At 37.3% G+C, this 19270-nt stretch overlaps 1 protein-coding gene across 1 annotated transcript; it reads right to left on the bottom strand.

Moving 5' to 3' along the window:
* Nucleotides 1–796: 796 nt before the first annotated feature.
* Nucleotides 797–18038, bottom strand: EXO1 (exonuclease 1). The gene is made up of 13 exons (XM_058020975.1): nt 17878–18038; nt 15401–15520; nt 14400–14523; nt 13513–13650; nt 13082–13294; nt 11553–11740; nt 10618–10714; nt 9820–10036; nt 8656–8911; nt 6628–7093; nt 6031–6132; nt 2737–2930; nt 797–938 (listed from the first exon to the last, which is right to left on the bottom strand). The coding sequence occupies exons 1-13, from the start codon at nt 18036–18038 to the stop codon at nt 797–799; spliced, it is 2418 nt and encodes an 805-aa protein (XP_057876958.1).
* Nucleotides 18039–19270: the final 1232 nt, after the last annotated feature.

The following is a 19270-nucleotide window of genomic DNA, read 5'->3' as shown; positions in this document are numbered from 1 at the left end:
AAACACGGCAAGGGCTCTAGTCTCCTGCATTTTCTTCCTTTAGTTGAACACTGAAGCTTGGCCTGTTGTGCTGACAATGCTATTTTGTAACCCTACCTCTGAGGACTGGCATTTTGGGTGTCTGTAGTTGGAGAAGAATATAAGTGTGAAACAGAAATGGTAAACAGAAGAATACATTATTTTTTTTTTTATTGCATCCTATTAATGTGACAATTTGGGGACCAGATATTTGTGACACTCCTTTCTGCAGTTCCTTCCCCCAGTTATTCCTATCACCAACATGACTGAACCAAACAGAAAGCCAACTGTCAAGAGAGCAGATCTTACCTTACCGGGAAAAGAAATAATTATCAGACTGCTGGAAGTATACTGCAGGCTGTCATGCACACTTAACAGCAGCTTTAAATCTGTAGTGAAGCCAGATTAGCCTCAAGAGGAAAAAAGAAAGAGGCAAAAAATATTAATTATTAAAATTAAGACACAAACTTGTTCTGCTGCTCTTGTGGAAACTTGGATTGTACATGAGACATGCAAATGCCCAGGGGTAACTAAGTGTTTGGAGAAAAATTTATCATGGGGACTTTGAATAAAAGAACAGAGGAATCTGAATTATTTTATTCCAGTCAGTATAGAACTGTACCTTTGAATTCATGCTTTTATAAAAGAGATGGTAAATCACTAGTCAGACTAAAGTACATTGCTGGTTTTCAAAGCATCTTCTATATATTGATGAAATATCCAAAAGGTAAATTTTGACAATGATTAAAAACTCATCTCATCATGAACAGCATGCAGTTCATTGGAATATAGCTCTTTGAACATGACTATGTTCCAGACGATTAAAGATTTCTTCTTCTGTTTCTGGAGTGAGCTGTATATTATCTTTGATTGGAGACAAAGGATCTGACTTTCTACAAGAAGGAAGTTTTTCATACTCTCTGCACAAAAAAACCAAAGACAAAACAAAATTGCAGAATGATATTTTGTGTTTCTAACCACAGGCCTGTAAGAATATACAGGTTAAAACAAAGCAAGACCCATCACCTAACTACCCACTACACCTATGAATAAGTAAAAAATAAAAATTTCTGATGCCAAGTTTTTACAACTGAACAACTTCACTGAAAGTGACAGAATGATAGCTGTTAGCTTTACTTATGCAAGACTATGTATCCCATCCTGCTTGGGGTTGTACCTGCTTCCTTAACATTTAGGTCTTCTGAATAAGTGTAGTTTTATATATATATATATCCTGTGAGCCTTGACATTGAGGCAGCACAGGTTAGTGTCCCACAGGATGTATTTGCCATAAGGTAAAAATTGTTAAAACATAAGGCTAATTTAGAAACATCTTAAAAACTGAAAAATAAAAGAGCTAAGCAAGTTCTAGCAGTAGAAAGCCCAATTTGTGAAATAATTTGAGAAAAAAAAATCCCCTAAAAGCTAAGAAATTATTGCTTACATAGAAGTAATAGAAAAATATATATCCCCAGTATAAACAGCCAGAGGTTACAAACCAACCAATCAAACCAAACCAACCAAAACTGGATGGATAAATTGTGCATGGTGGGAGCCAAGTCTTGCAACCATCAGCAGAGAGTGCCACCTAGGCTCACACTGGTCTGTCTGCCTGTATTCTGATAAATCCAAATTTATGAATTTTCTCCTTGCGAGCAACCCTGGTCAGACATTCCCAAATAGAGGCCAAGCAATTAATACAAAAACAGTTTCATTTCCTCCTTGAAACTGTTGATCGTTTTTACACTGCATAAGGAAGATAAAAAGTAAGATTTCTAAAAGTGTAAACACCTTAAGTCATACTTTTTAAACAGAAAACAGTTATATGTTTACAATAACCTACCCTAAGGCCCAAACTTACTAAAATACATTCATCTGAATTAACACATGCTCACCAATATCAACATTTACTACTCAGTGCAAAGAATACATCTGTCCTACTCACATTTGGTTTCAAGTTAGTGAAAATAATTTCATTTAAATAAATCTTATTTATTCAAAGTTGAGATTGCTACTTAAAGCTGGGAACAATTTGCCACCAGAAGTTTTTAATCTGAGCCTAACTACACTTCAGATTCTGTTGTACTTTTTAAAAATAATAGTTGCCCTTAAAATTCAAACCCTGAGGCTATTTGCAGAAACTTCAAGTTAGAAAAGTCATCTCCACAAGGGAAAGCAACAGAATTTTATAACGTGCAAGAATGCCTCTTGTAACCAGATACCCTTGCTAACAGAAATATTCCATCAGTTCACTGTCATCTTGAAAGCAGAATAGTTCTGACAATCAGCCATCTCCAAATGTGAGTGACATGGAGTTAAACAGAAGCCATATTGTAATCAATTAAATTTAGCAACTTGAATGCAGCTTTTGCATTCAGGTCAATAAATGATTTTTGGTGTTTGATGCCAAACAACGGCAATGATTTTCATATCAATTATGGTAAACTAAATGTAATTATCAATAAAATTAATTAAATTTCATCTAGAGTTTTTCTTGCTTAGAAAAAAAAAAACTAATTATAAAAATATATTTAGGAAAAACCATGCTTCATGTTTACATCAAGCGTAGAAAGTTACAAATCCTAAGTAGAAAATATCTAATCTTGCACTGTTTTCCTTACTGAATTGCATGGAGAACATGTATAGAGTCTGCTTTGAAAATTGTTTCTTTGAGAAAAAAGCATGCAGTGTACTAAATAAAGGATTAAAGCAACTCACCTTTTAAATTGGAAGCTTTTCCAGAGTTCTCCAAGAGTGGATTGCAGCCCCAGCTTATTTTCAGTATCACAGTCCTTTTTCTTCTGCACAGGTGACAGTTTCCTGCTTAGTCCACTTACTTTAGCTGGTATCAATGGCTTGAGCTTTGTTACCATATGTGACTTTATATTACTGGATTTACGTAATCCAGGAACCTGTGGGATTTTGATATTGCAGTGCACATGGTTAAAATGACAACCTGCAAGCAACAGATATCATGCTGCAAAGCTTATAATAAAAAAAATAAAGTGTTTTACATTGTGTTGAGATAATGCAATCTGAAATGCCACAACAATGTATATTTAGATAGTCTATAATCTAAAAAATGGTATCTCAAACACGTGACATACTGCAGCTGTAAGAACTGGCAAACCTACTTCTATAAGCCTATATAAAGGTTGTAAATACTAATTTATTTTGAATTCAGTTTTTAAAACCTACTGAATAGTTACTTTTTCATCTGTTTGAAGACTATTTGTTGTGCTCTCATGTGATGCCATCTTTCAGAATTTTAAGAGCATCAGCTCTCTGATATCGCTCCCTGTGAGTCTCACTCAGATTTCAGGAAGATGGAGCCATAAGCAAGAGAACAGGTAACAGTATGATGACCCCAAGGATCATTAAACCTCTACCTGGACTTTCTTATCCAATTTCTATACCAGAAGCTCAGAAAAGCTGTGCTTGGCCAGAATCTCTCTCTTAAATACAACCAGACTTAAATTGGAACATCTCAGCAGCCTTTTCTTCAAAGACAATTCATAGCTTAGTTCCTTCTGAAACATCATGGCATTTTGCCATCCCCCCACCACACACATTTGTTATATTTTTCTCTTTTTTTGTATCTCAAATACTGTGCCCAGTTTTGATCTCTATCCACAAGAAAGACATTGAGGCACTGGAATGAGTCCAGAGACAAGCAATAGAGCTCGTGAAAGATCTGGAGCACAAGTCTGATGAAGAGCAGCCGAGGGAGATGGGAATGTTTAGCCTGGAGAAAAGGAGGCTCAGGGGCAACCTCATCACTTTCTACAACTGCCTGAAGGGAAGGTGTGGCCCGGTGGGGGGTGGCCTCTTCTTCCAGGCAATTAATAGGACATGAGGAAATGGCCTCAAGTTGCACCAGGGGAGGTTTAGATTGGATATTAAGAAAAATTTATTCCTGCAAAGGGTTGTAAAGCATTGGAACAGGCTGCCCAGAGAAGTAGCAGGATCACAATTCTTGGAAGTGTTCAAAAATTGTGTGGATATGGCACTTCAGGATACAGTTCAATGGTGAACATGGTAGTGCTGGATTGACACCTAGACCTGACTGCAAAGGTCTTTTCCAACCTTAATGATTCTATGATTCTATTCTTGAAATTGCACTGTTTCTACCTAAATATATTAAGCAGACCTTGGTATTCCAAGGAGTGAAAAAAAGTGTCTAGAATGTGAGCTAAAAATTGGAACAAGAATACTAGGAAGAATAAAATAAAGCACCTAAATCCTACGTATCCCTATAGTTCTGAATAACATCTGAGTTAGAAATTATTTAGCTATCCCAAAAGTAGCCTAAGAAATTTAAAGCCAGAGCAGAATGCTCTTTTCTATTATCAGTATTAGACTCTTTGCTGAGCTCACAGTAATTGTGAAAAATAGTTAGCAGTAAAAAGCACAGCTGAAATAGTATCATAGGAAAAAACTTGAGGTCTTAGGGAGCTCTGTATCACAGACATGTTTTAGTAAAAAGCTTCTACTAGTTTTGATATTAGAATTGAGTAGGTAGCACTGCCTATTTTGGACTGGAACCACTATAAGAGCTGACAAACTTTTCAGATTGCCTCCCCCAGTTATTAAATTCCTCTAAGTAAATCTACATAGCTGATATTGAGCTCACAAAAATCAGAAGAAATTATGCATTATGTGATTAACTGCTTCTTCCCTAAATCTGGAATTCATTTTTCCCTTTAGTATTTTCTGCTGTATTTAACACCAGCACACACTTCCCTTTTTTTACACTTGCAGGATCCTAATGAACATCCTAACAAAATTTTAATAAATTTTCAGAGAAAACTGAGCCAAAAGTGGTGCTCCTTATCTCTGCCTTTGCTCTCCCATGGTCTCACTGGTGTGACAACTCACAGGAGCCCCAGAGCCTAGGTGGGCCCAAGTTACCACATCACTGATCTTTTGGTTGTTGCTGTCAGATTACTTTTTGGCCAAGCAGTTTTCTGATGTAATTCTTTATAATTATTATTCCCAGTACATAACAGAAGAAGAGAGAACTCAAGGCCATGGCAATAAGTGATGGAAATCCTCCTACCAGCTACTTGCTTTAAACTAACCCTATTGTCCTCACAGATTTTCAGCAGCTTTCATTTTCTGAAGGGCTCCAAGCATGCTGAAATTCTGTTTTTATATGATGCTTATACTACATCAGTACTTCCATAATGTGATCCCCCAATATTTAATATATTCACTCTCCCAATATACCTTCTAAGGTGAGCAAAAGAATGTAAAACATATTAAACACAGCCTTAAAAACCAAAGCAATAAAAATTCTGAATGCCAGGATGATTCCCTTGCTCAGTCTTGTTGAAAAAAAAGCAGGAAAAATGTAAGTGTTCCAAAATACAAATGTAACTGGTTCCTGAACAATTAAGTTCCTAACAATAACCACAAGATGTCACTATTTTACAAAATACACAATATTCTTGTCTGGCAGAGAGAAGCTTTTCATTTTTAGTCTGTCTACACAAAAACTTACTAGGGGGCATACATGGAAAACGTCTGCCTCTTACATCTTTTGGTCAATTCTAATGACAACGCCTAAGGAGTCAGAGCTGTTAAAGTCTCAGAAGTTATCAACTAGAGAAATATATTAAGCTCTTAGAAATGTTCCACAAACAAGGAACATAAGTTCATTCTCATACATACAAGCAAACACAGAGAAGTCAAATTACAGTTGCATCTTGAGACTATATCTGGACTTTGAACATTACGTCAATTTATATCACAGAACCTGTAATGGATTTTCTTGCCTTACCCTGGGCTTACTTTACACTGAAGTGTTTAAAATCCCCAAACAAGTTGCAACTCTGTTATCAATTATAGGTGGTTATATTTCACCCCAGCTCCAGGGTAGATGAACAAGACTAAAGCATTGCCTTGTCAACATTTACATTGCTTAAATCTTTCATTACAAGTTCTAAAATGAACTAGTAAAAACTGATTTTCAGGGTTTAGTAAAGCTCATAAAATTAAAAGAGTTCTTACCTTGGTCTTTATGATTGTATTTTTTTTGTTAGTTTGAACAGCAGAAAATGACATAGACAGAGAACATTGATCATCATTCAGTTTTGAACTAGAATCAGATTCCTTCAAGAGAAAATAGATCTGGTTTTAAAACAGGTTGTCTTTTTGTAAACACAATATATGCTTTCATAGCTACATGTATATACTTTGGGCTACAACATTTTCAGCGGTTCTAAGAACTCATACAAAAACATGGCTTTTAGCAAGCAACACTACAAAGGCATGCATATGCTTCTGAAAGCACTTCAGGGACTGAAAGCAGAGAACAAAAGGCTGCCTACCAGGTGTGTTTATGAGACACTGCAGTGATAGCAGCAGAAAACTCAAAACTAAACCCACAGAACACATTTTATTTAAGCTAGTATGTCAATCCATTCTGTACAATTATGTTAAGCATTGAAAGAATATGATCATCCTGTGATTCTATGTAGAGATAAGTTTTGTTAGCACAAGCTACATCATCTCTAGGGCACCATTCTGTAAAGGAGACTTGACTAAATAATTTCTTTTATAATTTAAAGTGAAAACAAATACTGAAACAATGTCTAATTTTCCTACCTCTGCACCTAAGCTGTTGTTGGACACTTGCAGGATTTCTGAAGACTCCAAACTGCATTCTGATGGCCCAGAAGACCCATGAGACTGTGATGACTGTTCCAGTTCTATTAAGGGGGAGGACTCATCCTCCGATTCATCACACACTGCCGCATTAATCTGATCTTCCTGGGATACAATGCAGTTGTTTCTCTGTTGGTGAAACTGCTGTGAAAATACAGGGTGAGGTAGACCAAGATTTCCTGAGTTACTTTGGAGGCTGCTAAACCCCTGGGAACAACTTTTCTGCATTTCTCCAGGAGGTGTAAAGATAGTCCGTGATGATTTTTCAGTTTCTGAAAACCTAGAAATATCTTCAGCTACATGTTTTGTTTCCTGTTTCTGGCAGTCCTGCTCAGCATCCTGAGTTAGATCACTGGCTTCCTTCTTTGCTCTACTGTCAAACATATCTGCATCATTGCAGAAAAACCTAAAAAAGGGAAAAAAAAAAAAGGTGAAAGCAAGGGGGAAGAAAGTTATTGATGACATACTCATTTGCATCATTGTTTTTATCCATCAATTTTATTTTCAAGGTATACTTGCAGACAAATTATTTTGGCAACAGGAGAAGTCCCTCAGGGAGACATTTAGCAAAAGAAGTACCAACAAAAAAACATCCAGAAAGCCTACAAAATTTCAGAATATATTAATTAAAGATGATAAAGCTAGTAGTGAAATACTACAGCACCACTTATCAAAGAAAATAGAACTTTACTACTTTTTTTCTATGCTATAGCAGCAGTTCCTCAGAATACTGAGCACAGATTTAGGGAAGAACCTATCAGCAGTGACAACTCTTAACTTTTCATGCAATATAAAAGCTTTCCAAAACTTTCACCTCAGAAAGGTGTGCTTTAAAACAAAGGCATTAAGACTGCTCTGCAAAATTGCACTGCTCAACAATATTCATATTATTTAAGATAAAAATTACACAATAATAGACCTAATTGTGATAATGTTTTATAAAACAAATTCAAGTAGATGTGACCAAATGGGACTAAATGAAAAAAACCCCCAAACCTAACAAAGTCCCTGTTCTCAAAGTGATGCTGCAGAGATCAGCAGTGTCAGCTGAATGGGATGGGATAAGAATAGATATTTGTCATTGAGTATGACCAGGTTTACTGCCAAAAGCCCCATCAACTTAAGTCCATGAATTAATAAACCAAAAGCCCCATCAACTTAAGTCCATGAATTCATTGACTGCTTATATATTTGCCACAAGTAGCTATCCTTGTTTTTTTTTGAGATATATCACATGTCTTTTACCTGGGAAAAAACCCCAGCCAATTCCTAATTAATTTTGATACCTAGAGATATTAAATATTTTCTTGAGAGACACCAAACTGATCACAGAGGCAGAGCGCCTCTCCTATAAAGAAAAGCTGAGAAAGCTTTTCTGTTCAGCCTAGAGAAGAAAAAGTTCCAGAAGACCTTTATAACACCTTGCAGTACCTACAGGGGAGCCTAAAGGAGAGCAGGAGAGGGACCTTTCACAAGGGCATGTAGTGACAGGACAAGAGGGAATGATTTTAAGTTGAAGGAGGCTGAAATCAGATACTAGGAAGAAATTCTTCACCTTGTGAAGTGTGGTGGTGGTGAATGTGAGTGTGGTGGTGCACTGGAACATGTTGCCCAGAGAAGCTGCAGATGCCTATCCCTGGAAGTGCTCAAGATCAGTTTGGATGGATCTCTGAGCAGCTTGGTCTAGAAAAAGGTGTCCTGACAACGTCAGGGGGTTTGGAATGAGATGATTTTAAGGTCCACTCCAAACCAAACCATTCAAGTCTCAGTCTTCACTTCAGCAGTAAAAAAATCAACATTATCTGTCCTCCAAAAGACAGCATGCCTAGCACAAAGAATCCACCATCTTGGCTGAGATGCAATACAGTTGCATAAAAAGTTTGAGGTAGCATTTTTCCTATTTTCAGTATTCGGGCCATTTAGCAAACAGTATTTTGCTACTTATGAAAACATGTGACACAAGCATACCTGCTTCTTGTTCCTGGAACAATTACAGCATCCTTCTCTTTGTTTTTCTTTTGTAAAAATGAAGCAAATTTATTTCTAACTCTGGGTAGGGAGTTAGTGTTTTCTTGAGTGATGGAAACTGCTGGAGAATCAAGGGTTTGTATTGCTGACACATTCTTTTGTGCTTGACCATCATTATCATCCTCCTTCTTGATTCTTTTTGTTTTTGAAAATGAATATTGCTTCAACAGATCTCCATCTGAGACTTCTTCTGAATCTAAAGACAATTTAAGCATCACTGTAAAAGTACATTCTACAATTAACCAGTTATGAGATAACAAAACATTGCATATTTACTCTCACAGGCTTAAAAATATTAGTAAGGTCTGGTAAGGAAATAGAGTTTAGTTGTCTTTAATGCCATTGTTTTCTAGTACATTGCCTTAAAAATACCTCAGTAAAAAGATAGATGGAGTGAAGGCAGAACAACTACAATGAAACTACATTTGATTTAGAGGCAGGTTGCTAAACTACCTACAGACTTTGATAAGCAAGGGAATAGGAAGATACCAGGAGTACCAAAGGAAAAAAAGAAAACTCCAGCAGTATAATCAGAAAGCAAAGGAAGCAGTGGAAAACAACAAAGCACAATAGGAATAAAAAGTGCTTCTTCTATTACAAGCCCACAGTTTATCTGAGCACATATAACTCAGGGGGCATAGAAGATGAGATAACACAGATACACTAGAGAAAGCAAAAAATTTGGCATAAAGACCATAGTCTGAGTACAGAAAACCTTCTTGGTTTTCAGTCTGGCCTAATAGTAATGCTAGGAAAACAAGCTGTTTTAACTTCTTCACAAGCCATTTCAAGATAGAAATTAAAACCAAAACTATATCAAAATACAGCTTGTATTAAATATAACCTGAATTTGATACCACCAGAGTTTTATAGCAAACCAAAGATTAAGATCAAGTCCTGTTGAAAGTTTGCTGTCACCCTTAATCATCACATAGGCTTTAATATTATGGCCTGTTAGTCTTGTAGCTTGTTAAAAACAGAATACAGACAATAACATTCAAGAGTTAAGCCTCTAAAGCCTCATACCATAAAGTACAAGATAAAGTCTTTTCTTTTCCCACAGCCTTCTACTGCTGTTCATACACTTATTTAATAGAAACATACCACTCCTTGGCCTTTTTGACAAGAGCTCTTTGCCTGCAAGCTTTAGTCCTTTAACACTAATTATTTTCTCCATGCCTTTGGTTAATGGTTTCTCTGGGAAGTGTATTTTAGGAGGAGCAGGATCTTCAGTGGGGCCAAACTTGTACTCTCTGCTCCAAATGCTATTGACATGATTATCATGTCGGTCATTCCAGCCACGACTTCTCTGCTGCACAGGCTACAAAAAAACAATTGAAAACCAAGACACAGGTTTATAATTTTGCCTTCTATATTTGATTTCTTGACTCAGCATACAAGGAAGGAAATGTTGAATTTGTACATCTAGTGACATAGTCCACAAAAACCAATTTTTTTTGTTCCCACAATTCTCATGCTTTTCATAGTTTTTGTTGTTCTCCCATGATGTCTTCATTTCAATATGGCACAAGTGACTAACTGCTCATCTCAGACTAAATTTAAAGTTTAAAATTTATTTCTATTCAGGAAACAATTGAAGATTATTCTTAGAAGAAATCCAAGACTCTTTGTGAATTTTCTCTTTAAACCAGTTACTTCTGTAAGTAAATTTAAGGATTTAGCAAATAAGTCTGAAAATAAAACAGATATTAAATGCCATGAAAAATAAAATTTTACCTTAAAAAAAAAAGAGAATTATGTGTGTGAGAGCACACAGTTTCTATAATACCACAATAACTTTCACTGACAATTCATTTATCGACAACACTCAATCACATTTTCCCACTAACATTCAGACTCACATCAAGTTCTTAACATCTAACTTCACAATAAAGATGTTACCTGTGCTGTGTCAGGGTTATAATTATCAATTTGTTCCATTGTATTGATATCAACATTGCCAATAGCAATTTGAAAAGCAGCATCATCACCAACATGTCTGCTCCCATCATAGTAAAGGAAAATATCTGAATGTTACATTATATTTCAACAACAGCACCATGAAAGTTAGAACAGCCGTTTTCCCATTTTTTGGCTAAAAAGCATGGCTAGAATATTAACCTGAAGGATTAATACTACTACTCCTGGCTCAATCTGATGTAACAGCAATTGTAACAGATCTGCAGCCTTTGGCAAATCATGCAAGTCAATACTAAACCCTTCAATTATCAGCAGATGAGGCAGTAACTATCTCCTTCCTAATTTCTGCAAATGCCAGAGGTCAGGGGGCTTGAACATACAAAGCTAGTAACTACTTTACAGTTCCCTCTCTTCCTTCATTTTCCTAATCTTACATGTTGAAATTTACACTGCATAGGTGTGGCAAAATGCTACCTTTTCTATAGGAAGTGGGATCTGGTATAACAGGAAATGCTAAGATTAGAGATTGAGTTGAGCACAAACTGCAAGAATTAAACTGGAAGAGATTATAACACACAACACAGGCAAAAAATTCAAGACAGCCACAAGGCAGTCAGTTTATATTTAAACTGTATTAAACAATTTATTTCTAAAGAAAACAACCAGATCAATAACTTCTGCCTGTACCAATAATAGGTCAATTAGTTACCCACTGCACTTAAAAAAAATGATTAAAATCAGAGCAAAGGAGAAAATAAGAAAACCCCCACAAAAGTTTAAGACTGCAGAAAAGACACTTTAGTCAAAGCAGGGATGCAACAAAAAAACCAAGTACATCACAGATGCAATAAAAATTGTAAAATATCACATCAACTCATTCTTATTTCCCCATTCTGCCCTTTCAACACAAAGGATACCGTCCTGCATAAGTTAGTGTTTCTGGATCAATATCATCTTCATATGCATTCAGAGGAACTAATTTTCTGTGCACAGGATCAAAAACTAACTGATACAGGAATGTATTATTAGCTCGTGTAAAACCCTGTATGTATTCTTCTGGTACCGTTATATTCATCTTCAAGTACTGCCCCATTTTCTTGATAACCTGTCAAAAAAAGAAATTACTCAACTGTGTCATTTTAACAGGTTAAGTGAAAGGTTAAATACTTTTCAAATATTAATTATCTTTGTTTGTAATTAAATGTAGAATGAGTCTCCTACTGCAACAAGCAGATTCAACTTAAATAGGGGAAGGAAAGAAATTACAACTTCATACATTCTTTTCCTACTCAAATTGTCTACAATTACAAAAATAACAATTCAATTTTTATACCTCCTTCAATAAATCAATCAATACAAAATATGATCAGAAAAACAGTCTCCTTAAGGTGTATTTACTTAAATTAATGCACATCAATTTATTATCATTCATATTATCAGGACATATAAGCAATATGTGGGTGCTCTTAAAATGGAAAAAAAGCAAAACTAACCAGAATAAGCTCTGGGATTTTCCTCAGAGATACATTAAAGCAAATAATGATTTGCATGGGAAAAATGCAAAGTTCCCCTTTTACTTCCTCAAAAGCAAAACCAGTTACTTTGATGTCTGCTCTATATGATACAAAACATTTTAAAATTAAAAATCATAGTACTTTGTCTGTGAGAGAAAAAGACAAAATACAACAAGTAATTTAAGAAAGACGATAACACACTAAGTTAATTAACTGCATATTAAAACGATTTTATGGATTAGATCTACCTGCCTTCAGGACAGACCCATGAGCTATTCTTATTAGCTCTTAACCTCTCCACTCCCTTATTACCCATACAGAAGTAGTTATTTCCACCCTCTTAGCCTCTCTATTTCCTAATACAAGATTTATTTTAACTTCATACATTGGACAAGAAAAAAACCCACCCCAAATTAATTTGTTTTGCATCAAATCACACTTTTCTTCCATACGGTTTTTAATATGGAAATGTCCATATCCATACACATGCCAAGAAATAGGATTCCCAATCTCTGCCCCTCCCCCACATAGAAAAATCTGTACTGATACAGAAGTTCCAGTTCATTGAGCAGTTCAAATAAAAAATCTGTAGAAGAAAGCAGTAATTGGGGGGAGGGGGCCATGTATGAAAAATATCAAAGTCTTGTCTTACCAAAAATTAAGTTTCCTTTCAAACACAATATACCTTCGAAGGATTAAAACAAGTCTTTACCTAAGTTGACTTCTGGTATTTTTCTTATAAACATATATCAGCTTCAACACTTGAGTAAGTTTAGGCCAGCATCTTTTTTAAGAATACTAAAAATACTTTTTAGTATTCTCCTCAAAATGGAGGAAGACAAGAATGCTTCATATTTTCAGTTCAGTGTTAAATTTCAAATATACTGATATAGGCTGCCAAAAAACAAAACACAAAGCAAAACTGAGTTTACCTTTATAATATCTGGATTGTTGGCTAATTTTAGTAACTTGCATGCTTTAGCTAACCCAATTCCATGAATTGAAGGGAGGTAGTCACAACCAGAAAGAATACACATGTAGCGGAATTTCTCTTCTGTAAATACATTTCCAAGCTGCTTGCAGTTTCCCAGTCGAGTTTGATCTATCTCTAGTCCATTTCCAAACTTGTCGATTTTCAGAAACACCTGAAAATTAAGAGGAAGTGAAACCAATCAGTTTCACCCATATAAGGTGGTTCACTGCACTTGGTGGAAACAGAGAGGCAAAGTTCTATTTTCATCTCTTCTGTTTCCCACATTTGCTGTAGAAGAGTTAATCCATACATCAAACACATTTGGCAACTTCAAACCCTGCTTTTCAGATCTCAGCAAGAGGTAAAGGTTATTAGTATTTTCTTCCATACCTTTTTACATCCAAAAGCTAAAAGATCAGAGTCTTCCGTAATTATAGCTTGAACCATGCCAATCTTATTAAGATAAGCCAGCTGAGCATCAGCTTCATAAGGAGCAACAATACAATCAACTCCCTGGGCCCGTGCAGCCTGTACATAAACAAGAAGCATACAAGTTACTTTGCATTAATTTTCAGTAATTACCCTAAGAGATGTGAAAGCATAAAAACCTCTACATTAAGAAGCCAAAACCATAACCTTTTTAATCACACACCCATCCTGCCCCCAGTAAGAGTCCAATACTTCATATTAAAAAACCCCACTTTAAAGCAGTTTAGGTCTATATATGGTTTACAAAAACAACTTTTCCTATAACAATATTGCCACTGCATCTGACCACAGCTGACAGCTTTGAACTCATGCAAGTTATATTCTGGACAAAGGAGAAGAGTACTAGAACAAACTTAATAATTTTTGATGAAGACCCTATAACTGCATCAAAAGTATAGCAAAAAACTACTAGAACAATTTTTAATGAGTCAATTTTTTTTTTGTAGTCTATGCTCAGAAACTAGACAAGGGAAAAAAAAGCAAAAAAATTAGGGTCTTTTGTGCTGCAAAAGTAAAACAGGTTCAAATTCAGTTCATAGCGATAGGAAGAGATGTGGTTTGTTTGACACATCATTATTTATACAAATGGGCATAATAAACTTCAAGTTTGTTAATTGTGCCTAACACAATCCAATAACATGCAAGTCAACTACAGAGTGAGCAGGTGGGAATACTTTTCTTTCCTATATATAATATGCAGTGATGTAGCCACAAAAATGAAGAGTAGAATATGTTACCTATTGCAGAGATGTTTTTAACTGGCATTATCAATAATGTCGACAACTTACTTTAATAACTTCATGAGCCATAGCATGGGTAATATTTATACTTCGCCCAAAACATTCTCTAGCCTCTGACAGTCTCCCTTCCTGCAACAATTGCTTTCCCTTCAGAAGACTGGCTTGACGCCTCCTAAAAGGAAGACAAAAGTATCATCAATCTCAGATTATTGTTCACTTAAAAAACAAACAGCAGAAGGGACTAAGAGAGACAGGTAAGAAAGGGGGGAAAATCATAACACCTTCTAAATCTGGGCTACTGCATAATTTTTTAAAACAAAAGAATAACTATGCCATTGCAATGACAAGGACAACTAGATTTGAATGTTGAAATTGATATTTTCTCAGAAAAAAGTGACAAATAGGAACTGAAATCAGCAGTGTAAAAGAAGAAATGCACCCACTCAGCTTGCAGTAAAATAGATTTAATGGGAGTTGGGAGTATCTGACACTAGATAGTTATTGATTTAGAGGACAGAAAACCTAATTTACTTAATTTCATAAATCGGAAATTGTTCATTTCACGCTGAAGAAAGCACGTGTCTCATGAGACTTCATAAATAACAACCACTACTGAAAAATTCTCATAGCTTCAGTGAAAAGTCCCATTTATAGGGACCTGAATCCAAATTTGAAACAACTTTTATCTTTTTAGTTGTAGAGAAAGATGAGGACAGGGGTACTATATTGAAATAAAATTATATTGGGAAAAAATATTTTTGTCCAGAGATCACAAGTGTAGGTAAACTAAAAGCTTCTAATACATGACAGGAACTACTGCTCAAAGGCTTACTTCCTTCCTTTATAAAATGGCTTTCATTTATGAAGCGCATCTCTATTTTTGGAATAAAACCTCTAAGAAGTTTGTTTGATTTTAGATGTAAATTAAAAAATATCACACTACATTGCAGAGGGGTTTACCAGAACCTACTTCCTAGCTGGAGGGTTTTTGATTTTTATTGTAGTGATAAAACTGCTTTGCTTGCAAATCAATACAGTTTGGTACTTACTCTCGTCGTGCCTTTTCCACTTCCTTCTTAGAGGGTAGGGTACATCCATCAAATACCAAAATTGGTTTAATTCCAAATGAGAGGAGCATATGAACAAGTTTCATACAGAAAACTACATAACTGTATCAACAATAACAAAAGTAAGAAAAAAGAGATTAACAATAAAGTTTATCACAAGTCTATTACAATTTTCCAGCTGCAGGAAAGGAGAACTATAAGTTTAGGACTAACTATTGTTCAAAAATCATAACAGGCTGTACATTCCCCCAGCATCACAAAAAACTAAGAACACTTGAATGCAGTTTGGTTGATTTTTTTACCAAGAGAAACAATCCACTTCCTAATTCAGAACTGGGCCGACTGCTCCTCTCTCCCAGACAAAATGAAGTAAGAATTCGAGTATAATTCTGTTGATTTTGCTACATTGGGATTCAATAGTGACAAAAACTTGACCAGTTCAAACATGGATTGTCTTTTTACTTTCAGCAAGTCAATTCACCACGGCCAAGGAAACAGGAAGCAGACCAGCACAAGCCTGCCTTTCCCCAGAAATGCAGACTAAATGCACTTTTGTAGAGTTGGAAGTGATGGGGTTATTTAATCTCTCATTGTAGAACTATCTACTCTTCCCTCCAGATATATCCTATGGACAAGACATACAAATGTATCTTCCCATACTAAAAATACAGGCACAGCACTGAAAATATTCCCAAAGTCAGAAAAGTTTCCCTTCTTTAAAAACTGTGAAGATAGCATACGGCTCAGGAGGCAACCAGCCACTGCCTTCAAACCCATCCCTTGAAAAAATATTTGTTGGGTGTTCCAGATGTTATTTATTCCCTCAGACCTCTCATCTTCCTACCTGTTATTTCTACAGATCCGTATGAGATCATTTTATCAGCAGCACAGAACTAGAATCTAAGAATTGCTGTAAACACTAAGCAAGCACATTGCAGATCCAATGCCCAAAGGAAAAAAAAAAAACACCTTTTTTTTTTTATTTTAAGGACACTGTTTAAAACAGCAAGAGCAACCCCATCAGCAGAGGAAGGGAGGAGAAGGAGAGTGGGATTTAGAAGCATTTAGAATGCAAGGATACAAGCACTGAAGAAACTAGATTTAGAGCTACAGGAAAATAACTGATTTTTGAAAGACAGGAGCGAATAGCACTGTAGCTATATAAACTTTTATCCAGATGAATGTTCAAGTATGAAAGGACTCTATACTATAGTTAAGGTGCCAGTCTAGGATCATATGTGCATGGAAATAAGATTTGGCCATAAAGTACCTATGTATTCAAATTCAACCATTCCAAAGTTTCCTATGACTACTCCTGACAGTGAATTTTTTCCTCAGCTGAAGTGTATCCTACCTCAGGAGTCTGAGGAACCTTCACTACCTTCAAGGCAGGGTTGGATTGAAATTGCACAGTTCTTAACATAAGCAGCAGCAAATATTTGAATCCATTTGCAAAGCACCAAGTCTGTCCTACCTCCAATCAAACATTTGATGGATCCAAGGGCCCCTGGGTGGTGCCAAGCAATAGGACAAGAGGCAGCAGGCAGAAACCAAACCACAAGAATTCCACTAGAATATAAGCAGAACCTCCTCGCTGTGCAAGTAACCAACCAACCAACAGGTTGGCCAGAGAGGTTTTCGAGTCTCCTCCTTCTCGGGAGACACTGGAAAGCCACCTGGACACAACGCCAAGTCATATATTCTAAGGGAGCCTGCATGAAATGACATCCTGTGGCCCCTTCCAGCCTTACCTATATCCAATCTAAAACAAGAGTTCAAGCCACACTTCCAGAGATGGGCAAGAAATGCAAACCTGATCTAAGGTGTGGAGTTGAATCTGAAATATAACCACAAATTTTTGCGCATTTCCCTCCCTAGAAATATAACTGTGTAAACCTGATTTAGAAAAGCTACTTAACTAAGAGCGTAGTATGTTCAGCAAAAAATCTTACACCTTATTCAGAGCACAACACATTCCTCAAAATTCCTTGATATCATAATAACCTTTGTCACAGAAGTATTTACGAAGTCTCTTCGCTTACAAAAAAGGTGTCTGAAAACAATATTAAATTTGAAATGAAAAGAATTCCACGTACAGAATTTCATCAGAGCAGAATTTCATCAGAGAAATTAGATTATAGTGGAGAGCAATTCATGCTAGGAAGAATACCCTAACCGATACGTCTTGGGTATTCTAACAAAAAAAAAAAAAAAAAAAAAAAAAAAAAAAAAAAAAAAGAGTTTCCCCCCAATATATACTTTTTAAAATTTTATTCCGCACAGCTGGAAAGCTGTTTATTTATCGCCAAAAATTTCCATTACTAAAGAGTTCAACTCAGAACTCAGAATCAACAGCAAGAAGCGAAACTTCTGCAACTTAGCTTTTAGTTCAAGAAACACAAAGTTGACAAAACATTCGTTTGCAAAAGGGCCGAGAGCGAAACATAAGAAAAACTTACACATCCGTGGGCTCCCCCCGGGCCAGCTTCTCGGCACAAGCATAGGCGCCCTTGTGCAGCCAGCAGTAGGTGTCCACAGCTACCGCCATTCCTTTGTATTTCTTCACGTGGGAAGGCTCGGCAGCCTCCTTGATAAACTGGAGCAGGCCCTGGATGCCCATGATGCCGCAGAGCGGGAAACAAAGAAAGGAGCCAAGGCAAAGCCGAGCGCTCTGAGCTCTCGATGCTCGATCTCGGTCCAAGGGCCGGCTCAGCTCACGGCCGGGGCGCTGGGCCCCAGGGCTACCAGCAGCTCCTGCGGCTGCCCCCGCGCATCCCGGCTCGGGCCGCCTCCCCACGCGGCGGTGGCGGCTGCACCTCTTTGCGGGTCGGTGCTGCCCGGAGAGTGGGGCGAGAGAGGGACAGAGAGGCGAGGGACGCGGAGACCCGGCCTGACCCGCCCGCACCTCCCGGGGCAGCCGCGGCTCCTCCGGCCCGGCCCGGCTCAGCCCGGCCACAGCGCGCGGCCGCCGCCCGGGGCTTTCAAGCAGCGCGCGCTGCGAGCCGTGGCCCCGCCCCGCGGGCGGGAACTACGATCCCCATGGTGCCCCGCGCCGGCGGGGGCAGCGCATTGGTGACGGCATTCCTCACGGTCGGCGTGCGGCGGACACGGCTGGTGGATAACAACAGGAACGTGACATTTATAAACGTTAAATACACAGAAATCAAAAGGCCTCCCAGGGTTTTAACAGGACAGTGGACTGCAGCCAACGCCGTGAGAGGAGAGGGGCAGGGAGGGGCTCACGCGGGTCTCTGCCTGCCGAGGATCAAGGGAAGGACAGATATTGTTACTGCACTGAAACCCCGGGGTTAGTGTAAGAAGCGATGGTCGAAGTTACAATTATGTGATACAGGTTCTTTTTCTTGTCAGTTATCCTAAGGGTTTGCTTCCATAAATAATAACCAAAATTGCAGTAAGATGCAAATGTAGGCCAATATTTACCAAATAGAAGTTTCTTTTTCTATATGTCCTTTGGAAGGCCAATATCTACCAGGTATAGGTTTCTTTTTCTACATGCCATTTGGAAGCCTGTGCAGTTCTGAGATTGGCTCAATGAGGTGGATGACACAGTCCGCAGTGTAGAAAACAATGTTTCCAGACAGTGGACAGCAAAGTTTAAGTTCAGTGCGTTCTGGAAAGAGCACATCTGATTTACACATTCTCAGCTAAGAAATGCATAGAAATAACTAGGCCACAGTGATAGCATAAGATGTTTTAATGTTGAAAATATTGATTGAATTCTACTTTGCCAATTCTTTTTTCACTCCATGATTCTGACTACACATGACACACTACACAAGTTTTAAATCCAACTGCAGTTAGAATCCATTTGGATTAGATTTGTTTCTCTTA

The sequence above is a fragment of the Melospiza georgiana genome, chromosome 3 (genome assembly GCF_028018845.1).
Source record: "Melospiza georgiana isolate bMelGeo1 chromosome 3, bMelGeo1.pri, whole genome shotgun sequence".
NCBI classification, from domain to species: domain Eukaryota; kingdom Metazoa; phylum Chordata; class Aves; order Passeriformes; family Passerellidae; genus Melospiza; species Melospiza georgiana.
The sequence above is the reverse complement of the archived record's forward strand: the minus strand, read 5'-3'. Positions and strand labels throughout refer to the sequence as shown.